The sequence below is a fragment of the Protopterus annectens genome, chromosome 3.part0, assembly GCF_019279795.1.
Source record: "Protopterus annectens isolate FY-2018-M chromosome 3.part0, PAN1.0, whole genome shotgun sequence".
Classification (NCBI taxonomy): domain Eukaryota; kingdom Metazoa; phylum Chordata; order Ceratodontiformes; family Protopteridae; genus Protopterus; species Protopterus annectens.
The window spans coordinates 1624510413-1624533579 of NC_056731.1; the positions used below are offsets into that span (position 1 = coordinate 1624510413).

The window sequence follows — 23167 nt, forward strand, 5'->3', positions numbered from 1 at the left end:
TGTTGGACCGACCCGGAATATGCGTTGCTATGAGAAAGCGGTTGGTGGAGATTGCCCATTCCCACACTCATGGCTTCTCGACAAAGCGGGTAAGACCTGGTTCCTCCTTGCTTGTTGATGTACCAAACAACCGACATGTTGTCCGATTGAATCGCAATTGTGGGAAGAAAGGCCTGAAGTGCTAGCAACGCTAAGAGCACCGCTCTCATCTCTAGAACGTTGATATGCAGTGAGGTCTCTGAATCGTCCCACGTGCCTTGGACGGTCCAGCCTGCAAAATGCCCCCCCCCCCCACCCGAGGCGGGAGGCGTCCGTGGTCACCGTGGAGAGAGGGGGAGAAGCACAAAATGGGCGGCCTCCGTGGAGATCTGGAGAGTGTAGCCACAACAGGAGGGACCGCTTGCAAGCCTTGCTGATCGCAATGGGATGATGCATAGGAAGAGCAAGATACGACCACTGAACTAGGAGTGTCCATTGAAGGATGCGCATATTGAACCTGGCGAGAGGAAGCGCTATTGCTGCAGCCATGGACCCTAGGGCCCTCAGAACCAACTCCGCCGGAACTGAGCTTGATTGGAGAATAGACAACACCTGAAATTGCAGATTTTGAACTCTGTCCGCAGTGAGGAAGGCTTTTAATCTCCTTGTGTCTAACCTGGCACCTATAAAATCTATGAGCTGCGTGGGTGCTAGGTTGGATTTTTTTGTGTTTATTGTGATGCCCAGACAGGGAGCAAGATGGAGAAAGGAGTCTCGCGCCAATAGTAGTAGATGCCTTGTTGGGGCGGTGAGAAGCCAGTCGTCCAGGTAGGGAAAGACCTGTACCCCCTGAAGCCTCAGGTGGGCCGCTACCACTGCTAATACTTTGGTGAACACCCTGGGGGCTGTGGTGAGACCAAAGGGAAGGACCCAGAATTGGTAGTGACTGGCTCCCAGCCAGAAGCGGAGAAACCTCCTGGAGCGCCTGTCCATTAGAATGTGGTAGTACGCATCCTTGAGGTCTATGGAGCACATCCAGTGATTTTCTCCCAGAAGGGGGTGAATAGACTGCAACATGACCATTCGGAACTTCTCCTTGGGAACTGCCAGGTTCAAGAGTGAAAGGTCTAAAATTGGTCTTAGATCCCCCGTCTTTTTTGGCACTAGAACCTGGAGTAGAACCCTGATCCGATCTGGTCTGGGGGGACGGGCTGGATGGCTTTTCTTTAGCAGATGGCCAATTTCTGCCAAAGCGGCCTCCCACTGACCGGGTGGAACGTTGGGGAGGGACTTCAATTTTGGCAAGTGAAGAAAGGGTATACGGTATCCTCTGGATATGATCTGGAGGACCCAGCGGTCTGATGTTATGGACTCCCATGCCGCTAGGTGCTCCGAAAAACATCCCCCGACTGCCTCCAGAGTGGAGCAGCCGGGCAACCCCTCAGGGCTGCTGCGCGGGCCGTTCAGAGAAGGGTTCTCTGGACCCGAAGTTCCTGGGAGCCCCTCTGCCCCTAGGGCGGCGTCCTCCCTGTCCTCCTCTGCCACGGAAGGACTGGTTGTCCGGAGCAGGCTGAGACTGCTGCGACTTCTGGAACCACATCTTCTGTCCCTTTTGGTTCCTAGAATAGGGCCTCTGGGGTGCAGAGAAGCGGATTCCGACGGCAGGCAGCATCTTCCCATCCTTCTCGCTCTGGGTCAGTGTCGCGAACAGTTTTGCCAAAGAGGGCAGAACCATCGAAGGGGGCGTTCGCGAATGACACCTTGAAGGGCTCTGAGAAATCGCAATGATGGAGCCAGGCCTGACGTCTAGTAACTAGGCCTGCCCCTGCGGCTCTAGCGGCAACTTCCGTAGCATGTGACAGTAGCCGCATAGAGGTATTGGTGACGGACCTAAGAGTGGCCATGCGGGTGGAGTGCCGCACTTTGTCCTCCTCCGACATGGACTCTGGGGGGATGCAGCGTATTCTTTAATAAGATCGCGCTGCATCCTAATCACGTGTGCCAGGTAGTTCAGCGCTCTCGCAGAGAAGGTCGCTGAACTAAACATCCGCTCCCCCAAGCGGTCCATCATCCGAGACTCCTTGCTCGGGGGATGGACTGAGGGACTCTCCTGAGCAAGTTCCGTCTTGGTGGCCGCCGTCAACATGGCATCTACCGGAGGCCCCTTACTCCAAGGGGCACGGTCAGCCGGGGGACAGAATACGGTTGGGCCTTTCTGGGATTGGTTCCACGGTGTCCGGTTCCTTCCACGCCCTGGTGGTAATGAGGTCCACCAGGGGGTCGGCAGGAGGGGACACCCAAGAGGTAGACGGGCCCGCTTCAAATGCCTCCAAGAACACGGACTCGTCCGAGGAAGACTTGGGGGCAGACCCCCCCCCTTATGCGGAGCATTTCCATGTCTCCAAATGAGACATCCTCAGGGGGTGACCGTGGGGAGCCTTCCCCTTCCTCCAAATCAGTGTCTTCTGTGAGAGACTCGGGGGAGTCAATGTGCCTCCTTTTGCACGTATGTTTGTGGTGAACATCCTCCGGGGGGCTGTCAGAGGACTCCTCGCAAACAGTAACCTGTTCCAGGGGAACAGCTTGGGGCACAGGAGCGGGCTGTCCCAAGGGCCGGATGGTGGAAGCCTGACCCAGTGCAGAGGGAGCGGGCGGAAGCAAGTGCCGGGGGTCCGGAGACACTCAACAGGGCCCTCTCCACTACATCAAAAGCCAAAGGGGAGCCGACCTCGACCAAAGGATCCGACAATCTGCTCCCCCTCGGATCTGAGGAGTGGATCGGAGCCGCCGCCGAAGCGCTCGGATCCGAAGGGACAGTGCGCTCCGACAGACGGCGCCGAAGGAGCACTGATCCCCCCGGATCCGAAGCTCGGATCCGAAGCACTCGAGGGCAGGGTCGGATCCGAAGTACCAAGTACTATCGGCGCCGACCCACCCCCGGCTCTGAAGCTGCTCGGCTCCAACTGCTCCGAACCCGGGTAGCGGGTCGGAGAAGGAGCAATTGGCTTGAAAAAAGGGGTCGAGCCCCCAGAGGGGAGGCAAACACTCCCATCTGCATCTGGGCCTGGATGAACCTTCTCATCATCCGGTCCAGATCAGCGTCTGACAGGCTATAAGTTGATCTCGACAAGGCTACCGAGGTAGGCCTTGAGTGCCTCCTCGATAGCCTCGACTGAGATCGGGTCTCCTCCTCCTCAGGTCCCGGTGAAAAACACACTGGAGACCGGAGGAGGGAGAGCCAGCAGACAGGAGGCCGGAGGAGAAGCCAGCTTAGCTGGCGGGGCGAAACAGAGGTCTCGGCCTGCCGCTTATGGTGCTTCTCCTCCGGTCCTTCTTCTAGCTTCCCTCTCCTCGAACCAATACAGGGAGGTAGAGTCCCAGGAGGAGGAGGGGAGCTGGAGAGAGACAACTGTAGAACGGTTACCCCGAAGGAGCGGAGGCCGGAGCAGAGTCCGGTGGCAAAAGACCCGCCAAGACAAGCTTGGACCTCCGCTCCTTCAATGCCCTGGGGTTGAACCCTGCACAAATGGAACATCCAGAAGTGAGGTGTTCAACCCCAAGGCATCTAACACACCGAGTGTGGCCATCAGCCGGGGAAAGCTTATGGCCACACTCGGAGCACTTGGAGAACACAGCTTTGGGTTGTTCAGACATCCCAAAAGCAAAAAAGTTACTTAAACTAGAGTTAAAGTAACAAAACCACTCAACAGGCCCAAACACACACTATGCTACCAGCGAGGGGAGGGATAAGTAAAATTAAATTTTAAAACACTAAAAGGGGAACCTACACTTCCACACAACTTTCACACAAAGTTCAAAAATTAGCACTTTAAAGACTAAAAAACTACACTTAGCTGAAGAGCTTATGGAACACAATCTGGTCACCAGCGCGGCAAACGAGATCTGAGGTCATGAGGGTAGAGCAGGGCATTATGGGTGAGGGGAGGAGCTGAGAGCTTGGATCCATAGGTGGTAAACCATGCCGGTTCGGATCAGATATCGGATCCATAACCCACAGGTTGCAGACAAATGAATCTCCTACTTCAGATTTAATGTTTCCAGGCTGTGACAATGTTGAGTCCAAACACACTTTAGATACCATTGTAGTTTCCTCATATGCAGTCTGGCATATGGAATTAGCAGAATGCAGGATGGCATGAAGCCCAAAGCCTGCAGAATTTTTCTTGCAGATAACTGGGTCTTTGTTGCCAACATTTTGAAGTAAGAAGTCAGTTGCCTTTGTCTGGCTGAGATAAGCCATCTGGGCAATTTCCCAGGAATATTATCGCTTGAGAGGGCACTAGTTTTGAATTATTTTCGTTTACTGTGTACCCTGGGCAAATTAGTAATCTTTTTACAAATGCCAGATGCTTTAGTAGAATGTCCTTGTTCTCTGCTCGAATAAGGCAATCGTCCAAGTAAGGATATATTGAATTCCTCTGTCTGCAAAATGCAATTATTGGTGCCAGGCATTTTGTGAAAACCCTGGGCGCAGTAGATAAGCCAAAGGGGAGAGCAGAGAATTGGTAGTGCATTGAGCCAGCTATGAATCTCTGGTATCTTCTGCAAGATAGTCTGATTGGAATATGCAGGTATGCCTCTTGGGTCTAAAGTTACAAGCCAAGCCTTCTTGCCCAGCATGGGCAGAAGCTGCTGCGGTGTCATTTTGAATTTTGGAACATCCAGAAATGTATTTAGAATAGACAGGTCCAGTATTGGTCTCCAGGCTTTCTGGGTACCAAGAAAAATCTTGAGTAAAATCCTTGTCCCTGCTCTTGCTGTGGTACTTGCTGAATGGCCCTCATGTCCATGAGGGATGAAATTTGTTTTTGTGCCTCTGCCCATTGACTGTGTGGCAGGTCTGGCATACCTTTTGCCCTTGGCAGGGTGTGAAAGCGGAACCTGTAGCCCCTGGGACACTATATTCAAGACCCATTTGTCCTGGGTGATCATGTCCCAGTTGAGAAAAAAGTGCTAGTTTTCCCCCTAAGGGGGCTACCAAAAAAATAAGTGCTTGGTGCTGGCAGAGGAAAATCATTGGGACTGCTTCCTGTATGGCTGTGATTTGTCTTCTCCGCTTTTGGAGGTAGAAGCGCCCCACTGTTTAGGTCTGTATGAACCCTGGGGCTAGGATCTGCCTCTTGGGCATCTGTATCTGCCTCTGTGGCCTGTCTGACACTGGAAAGGACCAATTCTTTGTAGGCCAGTTCCTACTAAATCTGGGTGGCTCTACCTGTAAGAAATCCTTTACTGTTTGCATAGATTTTGCTTTGTCCTCCATTTTCTTCAACACCTCCTCTGCTTTAACACCAAATAAGGCATCATGCTGTAATGGAGCATCTAATAATTTTGCGTTAACATGATCAGGCAGATTCTGTCCCTTTAACCAAGCATGCCTCCTAATGACAGAACCCGTAACTGCAGCCCTGCAAGAGGCCTCCAGAGAATCGAAGCCACATTGCAAGGTATGCTTTCCCACTTCAGTTGCATGCAATAAATCCTGCATTTCCTTATTTTCTGCACAATCAGAATTTGACATTTTCTGTTTTCGCAGTGACATTAAGTATTGCTGATATTTAAGCATATGAAATTGGCAATTTAAAGCCCTCACAGCCAAAGTAGCAGAAGTGTAAACCTTTTTTCCCCATGTCTAGTGGCCTTGAATCTCTATCAGAGGGAATAGGGTTTTTTTTTGCAGTAGAAGACTCTACTCCTATGGGACCCTGAGAAATAGTTTCTGAGTCTCCTATGGGACCCTGAGAAATAGTTTGAGTCAGCAGCAGGGTTTTTATAAAGAAATTTATGTGAATCTGGAACCCTGTAGTATCTGTCTGGTTTAACAGGAGCACAGTCAGGAGAAAGTCTGGACTCTGAAAATACATCTGCAACGTCCAACACAGGAGGACTAGCTAAAGGCCTCTGCTGAGGTAGAAAAAAGAAAATCTCTAAGCCTTTTCTTAGATTCTGAGTAGTCTTGGCACTCCCAGTGGAAGTGCTCCCTCATGGTATGCAGGGTTTCCCCAAAATAATAATCCTCAGGCAGTGAGGCTGAAGGGATAGATTCTTCAGCATCAGAATCCTCAGAGAGCAAGAAAATATTCCTGTTCAGAAGAGGAGTCAAGAGGAAATGGAAACCTGATCTGAAGATTCATATTCTATCTCTTGCCTAGGCCTCTTGTCAGGAGGGGGATGGGAACCCCTGATCAAGGTAATTAGGTCTTCGGCCATTTTGGGCATCTGTTTTTTAGGCATGGCAGTCTGCCCAGGAGAATGCTGTACTTGTTTCTTTGTCTTTAGAAAGTACAGTTTTGTACCTACCATAAATGTAGATGTCCGATAGGTATGCATCTGCAGTCCTTACATATGGGTTGTCCTGCCTCAGGCAGCCCTTCGGTCGGCCGGATTCCAAAGTCTGGGTCCGGCGTCGGCTGATGTCGCCCCTTCCCTGACGTCAGAGCGCCTGGGGTATAAAAGCGTCAGCCGACGCCATCTTCCTCAGTTTTTCTTGCCCCAGATGCCAGGTGCCCTCTAAGGAAGGCTATATTTGGAGAGATGCAATAAATTCCAGACATGCACAGAAATATAAAACACACCATAATAGATAACCCCAGCTAGCTATGAGAGGGATAAGCACCCAAGAAATACCACAGAGGGAAGAAATACCACAGAGGGGAAGGAGGGAGGGTAAACCTGACTGCAGATGCATACCTATCTGACATCTACATTTATGGTAGGTACAAAACTGTACTATGTCCTATAGGATGCATCTGCAGTCCTTACATATGGGTAGAATACCATAGCCAATCTGGGGGTGGTAGGATCTAAGAAAAGGATGGTGTAGCTAAAATGCCCTGCAGGACTGACGTAGCAAAGCCTGCTCTGGATCTGGAATATAAGGGTAAGTTGTAATGCTTGGAAAATGTATGCACGGAGCTCCATGTAGCAGCTTCTAAAATGTCCTTGGTAGCCACCCCTCTTAAGAAGGCTGTGGAGGTGGCTGTGGCTCTGGTGGAATGAGGCCTAATGTTAGCTGGCACACTTTTGCCATGAAAAGAGTAACAGAATCTAATGCAATTCCCTATCCATTTTGAAATAGTCTGTTTGGAAATTGCTTTTCCTTGTACACCAGCAGCATATGCTACAAACAGCTGGTCAGTTTTTCTGCAAGTCTTAGTTCTGTCCAAGTAGTAGCGCAACTGTCTGTGAATGTCCAGGGTATGCAGAAGTTTCTCCCCTTTGTTTTGTGGCTTTGGAAAGAAGGTAGGCAGGTGAATAGCTTGGTTCAAGGAGACCCACCTTTGGCATGAATGAAGGATTGGTTCGCAATGAGACTCTGTCCTGATGAAAAATAAGAAATGGGTGTACTGCCATGAGGGCCTGCAACTCAGATACTCTTCTTGCTGAGGTTATGGCCAGAAGGAAGGCAGTCTTCCAAGACAGGAACTAGTTCTGAAGATGCTGCTGGTTCAAAGGGAGGTAGAGTTAATTTTTCCAACATAAAGTTAAGGTCCCATGTAGGCACTGGTGGCTTCCTTGGAGGATTGATGTTTTTAATTCCTCTTAGAAACTGCCTTAGCAGAGGATGAGAAAATACCGGTGGATCAAAGTTGTACTGTGCTGAAATTGCTGATGCATGAATTTTAATGGAAGAGTAAGAAAGGCCATTGTGGAGCATTTCTGCCAAGTATTCCAGGATATGTGCCATGTTCATCACTGTCGCATCTAGGCCCTTTGTGGTGCTCCAAGTGCGAAATCTTCTCCATTTTGCTGAATATGCCTTCCTTGTGGAAGGCCGGCGAGCTTCCATGATGATATCCTTCACTCTCTTTGATAGCTTATCCTGGTGAGGAATCAAGGTATTCTCCAGGCTGTCAGCTGTAAGGTTTTCAGGCTGGAGTGCAGAGTTTTGTAATTGTGCTGTGTCAGAAGAAGGGGCCATTGTGGTAGAGGCCATGCATGACATGCTCTTTAACAGTGGGTACCAGTGCTGTCTTGGCCAGTGCGGAGCTATCAGAATCACTTGTCTGCTCTGTCCTGATCTTCAGTAAGACCTTGGTCATTAATGGAAGAGGTGGAAATGCATACACTGTTAGAGAATTCCAGCTGAAAGAGAGGGCGTCCACTTTCCATGCTTGTGGGTGGTATGTCCTTGAACAAAATTTCTTCAGCTGATGGTTGTGGTGGGAGGCAAAAAGATCTATGTCCGGCCTCCCCCATGATTGTGTTATCTGAAGGAAGATGTCTGGGTGCAGCATCCATTCGTTTGGATCCATGATATTTCTGCTTAGGCTGTCTGCCAGTATACTGTCTTTTCCTGGCACAAACTGGGATTGTAGCTCTATATTGAGTTTTAGGGAAAGTTCCCAAAGATTCATTGCCAGCCTGCAAAGAGGGTAGGAATGGGTACCTCCTTGCTTGTTTATGTACCACATAAAGTACAGTTTTGTACCTACCATAAATGTAGATGTCCGAACTGGATAGCATCTGCAGTCATAACTGGGTTGTCCTGTCGTCAGGCAGCCCTTCAGTCGGCCGGATTCCAAAGTCCGGGTCCGGCTTCGGCTGATGTCGCACTTCACCCGACGTCATCTCTGTTGGTCTTCGGGTATAAAAGCATCAGCCGACACCATTTTCCTCAGTGTTTCTTGCCCCAGATGCCAGTAGCCCTCTTGAAGGCTAAAATTTGGATAGATGCCAATGTTTCCAAAAAGATAGAGGTAAACACAAAAATAAGCATGTATGTACATATATACAAACAAATACACCATAAAAGACTCCCCACCAGCTAGCTATTAGGAGGGTAAACACCCTAGGAGTACCACAGAGGGAAGGAGGGAGGGTAATCCTGACTGCAGATGCTATCCAGTTCGGACATCTACATTTATGGTAGGTACAAAACTGTACTATGTCCTTCATGGATGCATCTGCAGTCATAACAACTGGGTAGAATACCATAGCCAACTAGGGGAGGAGGATAAAAGTAGATTATGGTGTGTTTAGGATCCCTTGCAGTACAGCAGTGGCAAACCCTGCTCGGGATCTGGAATATAGAGGCAAATTATAATGCTTGGCAAATGTATGCACGGAGGTCCAAGTAGCCGCCTCAATAATGTCTTTGGTTGCCACTCCTCGTAAGAAGGCTGTGGTAGTGGCTGTTGCCCTTGTAGAATGAGGTCTTATGTTCTGTGGAATTGGTTTTCCATGGAAGGAGTAACAGAATCGTATGCAATTTCCTATCCATTTGGAGATTGTCTGTTTGGAAATAGCTTTTCCTTCCCTTCCTGTTGCATAGGCTACAAAAAGTTGGTCAGTCTTTCTGCTATTTTTGTTCTGTCCAAGTAGTAGCGTAGCTGTCTATGTACATCCAAGGTATGCAGCATTCTTTCCCCTCTGTTTTGTGGGTTGGGAAAGAAGGTAGGTAGGTGGATTGCCTGGTTTAAAGACACTCTGGATACCACCTTAGGCATAAATGTAGGATTAGTCCTCATGGACACTCTATCTTGGTGGAAGATTAGGAAGGGTTGCACTGCCATTAAGGCCTGTAGTTCTGAAACCCTCCTTGCTGAAGTAATTGCCAGTAGGAAAGCAGTTTTCCATGACAGGTGTTGTAGGTCTGCTGTTGCTGCTGGTTCAAAGGGTGATAGTGTCAACTTTTACTTTTCTAGCACAAAGTTTAAGTCCCAAGCTGGTAATGGTGGTTTCCTTGGAGGTTTTACATTCTTGATTCCTCTGAGGAACTGCCTGAGCAAAGGGTTGAAAAACAGGTGGATCAAAGCTGTATTCTGCTGAAATAGCTGATGCATGTATCTTGATGGAGGAGTAGGACAGGCCTGAATGAAGAAGTTCGGCCAGATACTCCAGAATGTTAGGCATATCTATGTTTGATGCATCTTTTCCTCTTTCCGTACTCCAAATGACAAACCTTTTCCATTTTCCAGCATAGTTCCTTCTTGTTGAAGGTCTGCGTGCTTCAAGAATAATGTCTAACTCTTTGGGAAAGTTCTGGATTAGCTGCTGCTATGTGATGTTCCATGCAGTCAGTTGCAACGTTTTTAGGTTTGGATGTATGATGCTGTAGTTGTTCTGAGTTAACATCAAAGGCATCAGGGGTATTGGCCACATATTGTTCCGAGACATGCTCCTCAGCAGTGGGTACCAGTGTTGTCTTGGCCAGTTTGGAGCTATCAGGATTATCCTTGGACGTTCTTCCTTGATTTTTAGTAGTACTTTGTGTATCAAGGGAAGAGGTGGGAATGCATATGCTGTTAGGCCTTTCCAGCTGAAGGAGAGCGAATCCACTTTCCATGCTAGTGGGTGGAATGTCCTTGTGCAGAACTTTTGAGCTGGTGATTGAGAGGTGATGCGAATAGATCTATCTGAGGCATTCCCCATTTCTTTGAGATGGTCTTGAAGATGTCCGGGTGCAGCTTCCATTCGTGGGCATCCGATGTGGTTCTGCTTAACATGTCTGCTAGAGTATTTTCTTTTCCCGGTACAAATATTGCCTGTAACTGGATGTTGTAGCTGAGTGCCAGGGTCCACAGCTCCAAAGTCATTCTGCATAGGGCTATGAATGAGTGCCTCCCTGTTTGTTGATGTACCACATGACTGTGGTGTTGTCTGTCCTTATCAACTGGCCCTCTTGGAGAAATGGTTTGAACTTTTGGATTGCCAGTTTTACTGCCAGCATTTCTTTTAGGTTGATGTGCAGGTGAAGTTGATCCTGTGTCCACAATCCTTGCACGCATTTGTCCAGCATGTGGGCCCCCATCCTAGGTCTGAAGCGTCTGTTGTGATGGTCTGGCTTGCTTGACATCTGCGAAAGGGTAGGCCTGGGTTTGACTGACATGCCTGAGCCCACCATAGGAACTCCTGCTTTAAGCATGGAATTAGTGGGATTTCTGTTTCTAGGCTGTGTCTGTGTTGGGACCATAAATTCTTTAGGTACCACTGTAGTTTTCTCATATGTAGTCTGGCAAATGGGACCAAGATTATGCATGATGCCATGAAGCCCAAGGCCTGCAGTACTTTTCTTGCTGTTAACTTGTTCAGTTTTGTTAGTGCCAAGAAGTAAAGAGGGAGTTCTTTTGTTTTTCTGTAGTCAGGAATGCCATTTGTTTTACTGTGTCCAATTCAGCCCAAGAATGTCCTTGTTTGGGATGGTATCAGCCTTGACTTTTGTAAATTGACTGTGTATCCCAGTGCTTGTAGCAAGTAAATGACCCTTTGTAAATCTGTTGTCAGCTTGCTTTTGTTGTCCCCTTGTAGCAGGCAGTCGTCCAGGTATGGGTAAATTTGAATTCCCTGTAGTCTGCAATGGGCGATTACTGATGCCAGGCATTTTGTGAATACTCTGGGTGCAGTAGATAAGCCAAAGGGCAATGCTGAGAATTGATAGTGCTCTGATCCTGCAAGAAATCTGAGGTATCTTCTGCAGATTGGTCGAATGGGGACGTGCAGGTATGCCTCCTTGAGATCTAGAGTTACCAGCCAAGACTCCTTGCCCAGCATGGGAAGTTGCTGTAGGGTCAGCATTTTGAATTTTGGGACAATGATGTATGTATTTAAGGTGGACAGGTCGAGAACTGGTCTCCAACTTTTTTCCTTTCTTGCAACTAGGAATAGTCTGGAGTAGAACCCCTTTCCTTGCTCTGCTGTTGGCACTCTTTCCACAGCTCTCATGTTTGCTAACCCCATTATCTGTTGTAGTGCCTCTGTTTTTTGATTTGGAGGTAGATTTGGCATTCCTCTTTTGACTGGTAAAGTGTGGAAGTGAAACCGGTAACCTTGATCTATGGTTTGTAAAATCCACTTGTCTTTTGTTATGTAGTGCCAGTTCTTTGAAAATAAGGTTAACTTTCCGCCTAGAGGAGCTGCTATTTGTTCCCTGGTAGGCAGATTTAGGGTTAAGTCACTGTGGTTGTGCTGATGTAGTGGCAGTGGTTGTGTCTGTGCCTCTGTTGTTACCTTGCCACTGTCGTCCTCTGTAGGCACCTCCTCTGGATTGGTTTCTGCCTCTGGAACGTCTATTCCTGCCCCTTTGAAATTTTGTGGAGTCAGGAAAGGACCAATTTTGGCAGGCCAGTTCCTGCTAAACCTTGGGGTTGAACCTGCAAGAAATCTTTAACCGTTTGAACAGATTTTGCCTTTTCTTCCATTTTCTTCATAACCTGCTGGGCAGGTGTACCAAACAAACTTGTCTTATCCATAGGAGCATCTAGCAACTTAGCTTTAACATGATCAGGTAAAGCTTGCTCCTTTAGCCATGCATGCCTTCTTATCACTGTGCCAGTCATGGCTGATCTAAATGAAGCCTCCAGTGCATCATAGCCACATTTTAAGGAATGGTTGCTAACCTGTTGTATGTTATTTACCATTTCTAATACATATTTCTTATCAAGAGATTCATCAGTGGTTAGTTTTTAGTTAACTGATCAAGCATAAACTCTTGGTATTGTATCATGTGAAACTGACAGTTTAAAGCTCTAGCTGAGAGAGTAGCTGAAGTGTAGACCTTTTACCCCATCTGTCTAATGACCTTGCTTCCCTTTCAGAAGGAATAGGGTTTTAGCTATGGTCGGCTACTGCCTTGGGACCCTGGGATATAGTTTCGGGTCTGCAAGTGGGGCCTTGTAAAGGTGGTGATGAGTATCTGGCACCCTGTAAAATCTGTCTGGTTTGGCAGGGGCTGGGGTAAAGAATCTGGAGCGGAGCAGACATCATTGAAAGCATCATCCACCACAGAGAGAACAGGAGGTATAGCTAAGGGCCTGTGCTGTGGGAGGTGCAGAAAAGTCCTAAGTCTTTTCTGGAGTCTGAAAAATCCTGTTGCTGCCATTGGAACTGCTCTCGCATGGCATGTAAGGTTTCCCCAAAGGAGAATTCTTCTGGTGGGGAAGCAGCTGGAATGGATTCTTCAGCATCAGAATCTTCAAAATTGGAGAAAGGAGCCTCTGGCTGGTCAGTTATGTCTGATTCGTCAGCAGAATCAGAGGACACTGGCTCAGGGGGCTCTGCCCTAGGTCTCTTCTCTGGGGGCTGAGAGGCCCTGTCTGGGTGAGATTGAGATCCTCTAATTAATGAAATTAAATCTTCTGCCAAAGTAAGCATTTGAGAACTAGAAGAGGGCCTGGTTGTGGGGGGGTTTAACAGGCACTGTCTTAGTAGTCTTGGCTGCTTTAGCCCTGGCGAAGGCCTTAATGGACATGGCTGCTGGAGGCCTAGCAGCACCACGTGCTGGGGTAGAGACATCCAAGGAATGGTGTCTGATAAGTCAGTGGCAACCACCGTAGTGGATAAAATTTCTGAGGCCGATTCAAGAGTGGTAGCAGGGGCCTCAGTTGTAGAGATAGGTTCAGCTGTACTTTGATCAGTTTTCGGTTTCGCCGAAACCGAGACACTCGCGTTTGCTTAACCATGGTTTCGGCCGAAACCGCGGACCGCGAGTGTCGGTCTTTATCTTTGCGTTTTGGCAGATTGGGTAGTCGGAGGATCCGGCGGCATAATGTACGCAAAATCAGAACCGAAAAACTGTTCTGCAAACTCCGACCGGCCTAAGCGTTGCCGGTTGAAAGAAGCACAGGCGAACAGGCTGCTACGTCGTGGGCTGGGCCTAAACAAGGCAGACAATAAGAGTGGAAATCTTTATGAGGTATTTGTTTCCCACAGGTTAAACAATTATTAACTTTTTCTGACATCGGCTGAGGCAAGAAAGAGTCCCCAACGGGGTACTTAGCTTTAGAAGTCTTCGTAGTCGTAGAAGTAATCTCTGGATCCGACCGACCGGCACTTGCGAACAGCTTCTGCTTCGGGCGCCACGCGGCAAGAAAGACTGAGGAAAATGGCGTCGGCTGATGCTTTTATACCCGAAGACCAACAGATGACTTCGGGTGAAGTGCGACATCAGCCGAAGCCGGACCCGGACTTTGGAATCCGGCCGATTGAAGGGCTGCCTGACGACAGGACAACCCAGTTGTTATGACTGCAGATGCATCCATGAAGGACATCTGTGGTATTGTCTGTCCTTATTAGCAGGTGGCCTTGATGCAGAAAGTGTTTGAAGGCCTCGATTGCATGCATCACTGCCAGCATTTCCTTTTGGTTTATGTGCATGTGCAATTCTTTGTGACCATAGACCTTGAATGCATCTGCCCTCCATGTGTGCTCCCCATCCATGGTCTGAAGCATCCGTTGTAATGGTTTGGCTGGTTATTGGTTTGCTGAAGGGCAGTCCCCTGTTTGACTGGCTTGCTTGAGCCCACCACAGAAATTCCTTTTGAAGGCATGGAATGAGTGGTATCAAAGCTTCTAGGCTGTGACTGTGCTGGGACCATAGACTCCTTAGGTACCATTGTAGTTTCCTCATATGCAGCCTTGCTTGTGGAATCAGAAGAATGCAAGATGCCATGTAACCCAGGGCCTGCAGGATTTTCCTTGCAGTCAGCAGAGTTTGTTTTGTCAAATTTTCGAAATAATCCGGTAGTCTGTTTTTCTTCTGTGAGAAAAGCCATTTGGGTGGTTGTATCTAGTTTCGCACCCAGAAAAGTTATTCTTTGGGATGGAACAAGTCTTGATTTGTGAAAGTTAAGTATCCCAAGGCCTGAAGTAGGCTGATGGCATAATTCAAGTGTTTTACCAAAGTTTGTTGGCTGTCCGCTTGTATAAGGCAGTCGTCCAGATATGGGTATATTAGAATCCCCTGAAGTCTGCAGTGTGCAATTACTGATGCCAGGCATTTCGTGAATACTCTGGGCGCAGTAGATAAGCCAAAGGGCAATGCTGAGAATTGATAATGCTCTGAACCTGCAAGAAATCTGAGGTGTCTTCTGCAACTTTGTCTGATAGGGACATGCAGGTATGCCTCCTTGAGGTCTAGAGTTACCAGCGAAAACCCTTGCCCAGCATGGGAAGGAGTTGCTGTAGGGTCAGCATTTTGAATTTTGGCACAATGAGATAAGTATTCAGTGCGGACAAGTCTAGAATAGGCCTCCATTGTTTTTCTTTTCTTGGGACAAGGAATAGTGTGGAATAAAATCCTTGGCCTTGTTCTGTGAGAGGAACCTTTTCTATAGCTTTCATTTGCAATAGGTTGGAAATTTGTTTCAAAGCCTCTGCCCTTTGATTCGGTGGCAGGTTTGGCATGCCTTTTCTTTTTGGTAATATATGGAAATGGAACCTGTATCCTTTGTATTTGCAGTGTCCATTTGTCCCTTGTAATACTGTGCCAATTTTTTGAGAAGGATAGCTTTCCACCCAAAGGTGCTTCCAATTGAGCCCTGGTTGGCGGGGTCAGGGTAAAGTCATTGAGTCTGTCTTTGTGCAGCAGTTGTAGGTCCTGCACTACACCTCTCTGGTTAGGAGGCTGCCATTGATGTCCTCTGTAGGAGCCTCTAGCTTGCCCTCTACCTCTGGCACGCCTGTTCTTGCCTCTCTGAAATCTGTGTCTGGAAAGGACCAATTCTTAGAAGGCCAATTTCTGCTGAATCTTGGTGGTTGGACCTGGAGAAAATCTTTGACTGTTTGTACAGATTTAGCCTTTTCCTCAAATTTCTTTAAGACCTCCTGAGCAGAGGAGCCAAATAACTTTTGCTTCTCCAGTGGCACATCCAGAAGCTTTGCTTTAACATGATCTGGCAGAGTTTGTTCCTTCAGCCAAGCATGCCTACGTATGACTGCACCTGTCATTGCTGACCTACATGAAGCTTCCAATGCATCATAACCACACTGCAAGAAATGGTTGCTAACCTGTTGGGAGTTATGTACCAGATCCTGAAGTGACTTGCGATCTAGGGGTTCAGGTGAAGACAGTTTTTTATGCAATTCATCTAACAAATACTCTTGGTACAGTATCATATGGAATTGACAATTTAATGCCTTCATAGAAAGAGTGGAAGTATATACTTTTTTACCCCATCTCTCAAAAGCCCTGGACTCCCTTTCAGAGGGGAGTGGATTTTTAGTAGTGGCAGTTGCAATCCCTTTAGGGCCCTGAGAAATAGTTTCTGGGTCAGCAGAGTGGGCCTTGTAAAGGAAATGTGAGTCCGGGACCCTGTAGTATCTATCGGGGTTTTGACAGGAGCCGGAGGAAGGGAGTCAGGAGTAATGCTAGACACATCATCAATGACATTCAAAACAGGAGGAATAGCCAAAGGTCTATGCTGAGGTAAATGCAAAAAAGTCCTTAATCTCTTCCTGGAATCAGAATTCCTGGCCCTGCCATTTGAAATGCTCTCTCATGGAGTGAAGGGTCTCCCCAAAGGACAGCTCTTCAGGAGGGGAGGCCGAGGGAATAGATTCCTCTGCATCAGAATCCTCGTAGGCCGTAAAGGCCGCCTCCTGGTAGTCCAATACAGCAGAGCCATCTGAGGCCTCAGAGGACTGGGGATCAGTGGGCTCAACCCTGGGCCTTTTGTCTAGAGGAGGTTGAGAGCCCCTGTCCGGATGTGGCTGAGAGCCCTTAATTAAGGAGATAAGGTCCTCAGCCAAACTTAGAATCTGTGAACCTGTAGTGGATCCCTGAGGAATAGCCTTGAGAGGCAAAGATTTTGGTCGTTTAGCAGCTTTAGCCCTTGTGAATGCCTTTATGGACATGGATGCAGGAGGCCTGGCTGCTCCATGTGCTGGCATAGTTTTGTCTAGAGAAATGGTGTCGGAAGATTCCAGAACACCGGTTTCTGAGGAGAAAACTCTAACAGACTCAGAGGAGGCCTCCGGGGCCGAGGTTGTCGGTTGTGTGGTTTCGACAGTCGGAAGTACCAAGGACTCTTTCAGCCGAGACAGAGACACTCGCGGTAGGCCTAGGCGTGGTTTCAGCCGAAACCACAGTCCACGTGTGTCTGTCCTTGTCCTTCCGTTTTTTGGTTAAATGAGAAGTCGGAGTCTCCGACGGCATATTGTAACGGAAACTAGCCCCAAAAAATTCCTCTGCAAACTCTGCCAGACGCCTAAGAGTGCGTCGAATGAAGGAAGCACAGACGGTACAAGCAGAGACGTCGTGGTCTGGGCCCTAGGCAGGGGAGGCAGTAAGAGTGGAAATCCTTATGAGGTATTGGTTTCCCACAAGTTAAGCAATTATTAACTTTAAGCGTTTGACCTGACATCGGCTGAGGCAAGAAAGAGTCCCCATTGGGGTACTTAGCTTTTGAAGTCTTCGGTAGCTGAAGTTACAGGAGCTGGCAGACTGGCACTTGCGAACTGCTTCTGCTTCGGGCACCACGCGGCAAGTAAGACTGGGGAAGATGGTGTCTGCTGACGCTTTTATACCCCAGGCGCTCTGATGTCGGGGAAGGGGCGACATCAGCCGACACCAGACCCAGACTTTGGAATCCTGTCGACTGAAGGGCTGCCTGAGGCAGGACAACCCATATGCAAGGACTGCAAATGCATCCTTAAAGGACATCTGCTTTAGTCTTTGCTTTGGAAGCTGAAGTAAGGTTTACATATAACTGTGTAGGTCTGAAAACACCCTCAGAAGCCAATGCCTGCTCAGCGGCTCTGGACCCATCTGAGGGAATAGTTTCAGAGTGTCCAATACCTTGAGTATCCAGAGGACTAGCTGGCTCCACGTGGAAGTAGTCCGCGACCTGTGGCTCTGAGGTAGCGGGTGCCAGGGGCTGCGAAAGCGCCTGAGAACAGGTGAACCAGCAACTGACTTAGCAGAAGCCTCGTCGGTTTTGGACCTCTGATGCCTGTCCTTTTTTTCCTTGAGCTTTTTATAAACTCCGGTAGTTGGCTGTTCCGACAGCATTATACAACAAACTTCAGCCAAAGTAATGAAAGGCAAAGCTTAATAAGTGCGTTGGTTAAATCTAGCACAAAACAGACAGCTAGCAACATTGTGATCAGGGCCTAGACAAGGAATACAGTAAGAATGAAAATCCTCATGAGGCATTTGCTTCCCACAAGAAATGCAACTGCTAACTTTCTGACATCGGACTGGAGCAAGAAAAAAAGCTTCGGGCACTGCACGGCAAAAGACTGAAGAAAATGGCGTCGGCTGCATCTTTTATACCCCCTGGCGCACTGACGTCAGGGAAGAGCCGACAGCAGATGCCAGACCTAGACTTTGGAATTCAGGCTGACTGCAGGTAGCCTGCCAACAGGATAACCCAAGTGTAATGACTGCAACAGTGAAACACGATGAACATCTGGCAATTTAAGGCCCTTATAGCCAAAGTAACAGATGTGTAAATCTTTTTTCCCCATCTAGCCAGAGCCCTAGAATCCCTATCAAAGGGGGTAGGGTTTTTTGCAGTAGAAGCCTTGACCCCTTTTGGACCGTGAAAAATAGTTACTGGGTCTGCAGTAGGGTTTTTGAAAAGGAATTTATGAGAGTCAGGGACCCTGTAGTATCTGTCCGGCTTAAAAGGAGCTGGAGGTAGAGTCAGGGGTCAAACTGGACTCAGAGAATACATCTACAATGTCTAACAGGTGGAATAACTAGAGGCCTGCATTGAGGAAGTCTGAGCATTTTCTTAGATTCTGAAAAATCTTGACTCTCCCGGAAGTGCTCCCTCATGGTATGCAAGGTTTCCCCAAAAGAGTAGTCCTCAGGAGGAGAGGCTGAAGGAATTGATTCCTCAGCATCAGAATCCTCATGGGGGGGGGGAAGAATATTCCTGATCAGAAGATGAATCTGAAGAAATGGAAACCTGATCTAAAGATTCATAGTTTGTCTCTTGCCTAGGCCTCTTATCAGGAGGGGGTTGGGAACCCCTCATCAAGGTAATTAAGTCTTCGGCCATTCTGAGTATCTGTTTTTTGGGCATGGAGGCCTGTCCTTGTGGCTGGTGAACTTGCTTGTCTTTAAAGGTGTTTTAGTCTTTGAAGTCTGTTTAATATACAACTGTTAAGGTCTGAATACACCCTCAGAAGCAGATGCCTGCTCAGTGGCTCCGGACCCATCTGAGGGAATAATCTCAGAGGCTCCAATACCTAGAGTTTCCTGCGGCCTGGCCGACTCCACGTGGGAGCCTGTAGCGGCCTGCGACTCTAAAGTAGCGGGTGTCAGGGGCTGCGAAAGCGCCTCACTGAGAACCGGCGACTTGCTTAGAAGCTTAGTCATCGGTTTTGGACATCGGTTGCCTTTCTTTGCGTTTGTGAACTCTGGTAGTTGAAGGGCTATCCGATGACATTGTATAAATAAATCTTCGCCCAAAATAGCTTATTGCAAAATCGTACCGACGCTTAATAGTGCGTTGGTTAAATCTAGCACAAAACAGACAACTAGCAACGTCGTGGTCAGGGCCTAGGCAAGGAATACAGTAAGAATGAAAGTCCTTATGAAGTATTTGCTTCCCACAAGAAATACAATTAACAACTTTTTCTGACATCGGTCTGGAGCAAGAAAACAAAGTTTCCCCAACAGGGTACTTAGCGTTTAATGACTTTGGATCTGAAACTCTTGACACGAAAATCTCAAGTGTCTGCCGACTGCCACTTGCAAACTGCTTCTGCTTCGGGTACCACGCAGCAAGAAAGACAGAATAAAATGGTGTTGGCTGCATCTTTTATACCCCTGATGACCTGACGTCAGGGAAGAGGCCACAGCAACCGACGCAGGACCCAAGACTATGGAATTCAGGCCGACTGAGGGCAACCTGCCAGCAGGATAACCCAAATGTAATGACTGCAACAGTGAAACAAGAACATATGCTCTGGCTAAACATTTACCTTGACCAGGTCTTTAAATATGCTGTTCCACTGAAAAAAATTTAAAGTGGCCGGGGGGGGGGGAGGTCCCTGGGGTTTAATACTGTAGAAAAAAAGCAGCTTGCCTGGCAACTAAAATTAAATGCAGGTTGTGCACCAGACATTAACAGTACAATTTCCATCTCCTGTCTCAAGACTTTAAAGCATATTTTGGATGTTTTTAGTTGCATTTAATGTTTATGAAGGTGTTTGGATATTGTGTTAAGTAATTTTGCACACTAAACAGTTAATGGTTCTTTAAAATTTTTGGCAGGCTCAGTCACGACATTTTTGGCAGGCTCAGTCACTACTTGAAGCAAGTTTTTAAACAGCTTCATGAAGCCAAGTATTTGTGATGCAAGCATTTCTCTGTACAGACTGTGGGTTTGTACAATAAATTTTTTTTTTGTGGTGTGAACCTCTTGCTTCCAGCATCCGCACTATAAATAAGCCACAATGTGGCCTATGGCTGCTTTCTACAGTCTTGGGTGGGTAGTCCATTCAAAATAATTAATGTTTGCTCGGCAATAGGTCCATTTGAAAATAGTTCATATGGTTGCTCTTATTTCAAGGTCAAAAGGCGAAGGTGCCTGAAGCATATGCCTGCACCACCATCTTATTCATGGCCTTGGACTACTTTCTGCATAGTCTCAGTTCTTATTTTGGTTGCCACTGCTAAAGTAAAAATCCAAAGGACCCTTAGACCTCCCAAGACTCCGTTTTGGTCCAAGAAATCTTGTCTGGTTTTCAAGGTACACATTCAAAGGAATCAGGCTCCTGACATGCCCACCTGGCAGACATCTATAAGGCAGTCTGTGAGGGCTACCACCGCAACTAGCAAGGCCCCCCCCCCAGCGCAAAGTCAAAAAAAGGAGAGACTCCTCTTTATAAGGTAGGTCTGTAGGCAAATAGCCTATGTCGCATCCCTTTTAGGATCTTGCCAAAACTGGTGCTTTTGATCATCTAAGTTCAATACCCAAAGAGACAGACTCTATAGGGGAGTCTATATGCGTCTGCTTGCACACACCCTTCCTTGAAACATCAGAAGGGAATGAATGAATCAGAGTCCTCAGAGGTCTCAATGCAGCTAAGCAGTTACTTTTTTTGTTTTTAAAGGCCATCCTCTTAGCTCTGACCCAGGGATTCATGAAGGGGCTGAGGCAGAGAAAGGATGCCTGGGCATGCAGCAGACACTAAAGCCTACAACTCTGTTCTCAGAAAAGCTATAATCCTCTGTGTTACCTTAAAGGCCAATCCCTACATCTGATGGATCCAAGGATCCCACTGTCAAGTATCACGGTTACTCTCCCAGAGGAACTAGATGGCACAGACGACAGCGTCCCCCGAAGTCAAAGCAGAGTGCTCTAAGGAGGGGATCTGCAATGCAGCCTTGAAACAGACTTCGACACCAAGAAGGCAGCTATGTGGGACTGATCAGAGAATGTAGACAATTAAACTTGAAATATAGTGGATTCGGAGACTTACAGTTGTAAGAGTTTCAAAAAAATCAGATTTGAAGCCAAAATGTGAGATGATAGGCCAGCCCAATCCACACTGGTGATGGAGGTGGATGGGAGAACACCCTCATCAACGTGGGCCTTCAGAAAAGCCCTCAAGCTCAGCACTCCTTAAAGGACATGGACAAATACACTGCAGAAGACAAAGAAATGCTCTTCCTGGAAGAAGTTCAAATTGTGAAGTGCTTGGGACCTTTCTGAAATGAGCATCTCCCCAGAAATAAACTGAGAAGAAACTGGAGATTTTGTCAAAGAGTTAGCTGACTCCATCCTAGGAACTTCAGAAACCAGCAAGGTCGTCGCAGTTTTTCTTGCCTTGTCAATCTCTCTTTACCCTTATTCTTCCTTTTCCTATCTCAGTGCTTCCTGGCCTTGTCTGCCTCTGGACACAGCAGCAGCAACCCTTTAGTAGCAAGTTTATTTGTCCTGCCTGCCAAGCCTGAAAATCAAAGGGCTTTCAGACTGATCAGCAGACAGGTGACCCACCACAGCGCACTACAAAACGGTGGTTGGTAGGCCAAATGCCTACATGACAAAATGAAGCAAGGAAAAGACTACCACATCTGATTAGCCAGCAAATGATACCAGGGTAGCACTCACAGGTGCATTAATGGTAGGGAAAAAAAAATTAAGAAGCTTGAGGCTGGAGCACTAGTTTTGCCAGCTCTAATCAGCAAGTGCATTGCTTTATACTTGTACCTGGTTAACTGACTACTTTATCACATTCCTCTCTGAAATAAAGCCCAAAGTACACCTTGGCCAGAACCACTGTAACAATTATGGTACTTCTGTCCAACAGGTTTATCATGATTTCCAAAAAGAACCACTGAAAGTAAGCCAAAGGCTCTAGCTGAAAGCTACTCTAACAGCTGTATCAATTAGGTTTCCCATCAAAGGGATTGGAAAGGGGGTGCACAAGGAAAATAAGTGAGCTCAGTGAATATCCTGCTGAAGTCATTGAAGTACTTAACAGAATGCTGAAACAAACTACTGGTTAAACTGAGGGGTTTTTTTAGAAGATGCAATATCAGATGACAATGTTAATCAAAGTTCAGTCACACTGTTCTTCTGAGGACAAGAGACTGAGCCAATATCTACAATGCCTAAATGCAACTAAGCTAATAGTCCTACCAACGTACAAAGAAACCATTATTGGACAGTGCAACCCTAAAAGTAGCTTGCAAAGGAGCAGATCTGTACCCTTATGAAGTGCGACTTACTCGCAAAGGCAAAACCAAACCTAAATCTTTTAGTAACTGAAAAGAATGTACTACTGCGACATGATTGGGATAAAATGCTTTTTACCCTTTCCTGTATTTCAGCAGACATGGTAACAAATGCTATAAAGCTGAAGTCAAATAGCACAATAATAGGCTCAAATCCAGATAATATATTAAGCACACTGAGCATACGCTGTTAAACTGAAAAGGCATTTCAAAAGTGTTAAAACAATCTAGAAAATCACAGCAAAAACACTTTGCACTTACAGTCTTTGCAAGACTACAAGCGGTGTCTGGGTCACCGACAATCTCATAATAGAAGACTGAGAAGTTTAAAGCAAGACCTAATCGAATAGGATGTGTTGGCTGCATCTCCTTTTTGCATATTTCAGATGCTTTCTGGTAAGCGTTCTGAGACTCCTGCACAATGCCTGTGGGGGGGGGGAAATTCAAAGTTGCTTTTCAGAAAAGTTACACCACCACTATATTACAGCTCAGCACATAGTAACACAAAAAGCATGTAAATTTGTGGGTGTGGGGATAATACAACTGAATTTCTCAATGTTTGTTAGAGGCTGGCACAACTTGGGCACACAAGGCATACACATTTTACATAAAAATCCATTTCAGTTAAGTCAATACATGCATCCAGAAAATTCTATCAATGCCATAACAAAGTGAATACCACTATGCTAAAGGGTAATAAAAATTAAAATTGTATTAAAACCAAGGTTGCAAAACATATAACAATGACTGTGAGGG

General features: G+C 47.1%; 1 protein-coding gene across 2 annotated transcripts in view; it reads right to left on the minus strand.

Annotated features, from left to right (window-relative positions):
- Positions 1 to 23167, minus strand: part of YWHAZ (tyrosine 3-monooxygenase/tryptophan 5-monooxygenase activation protein zeta) — a 785842-nt gene that overhangs the window by 205337 nt on the left and 557338 nt on the right. For both annotated transcript variants that reach the window (XM_044065656.1, XM_044065655.1), the window contains exon 4: positions 22673 to 22836. In XM_044065656.1, coding sequence (XP_043921591.1) covers positions 22673 to 22836 — 164 coding nt within the window. The remainder of the gene's footprint in view (positions 1 to 22672; positions 22837 to 23167) is intronic.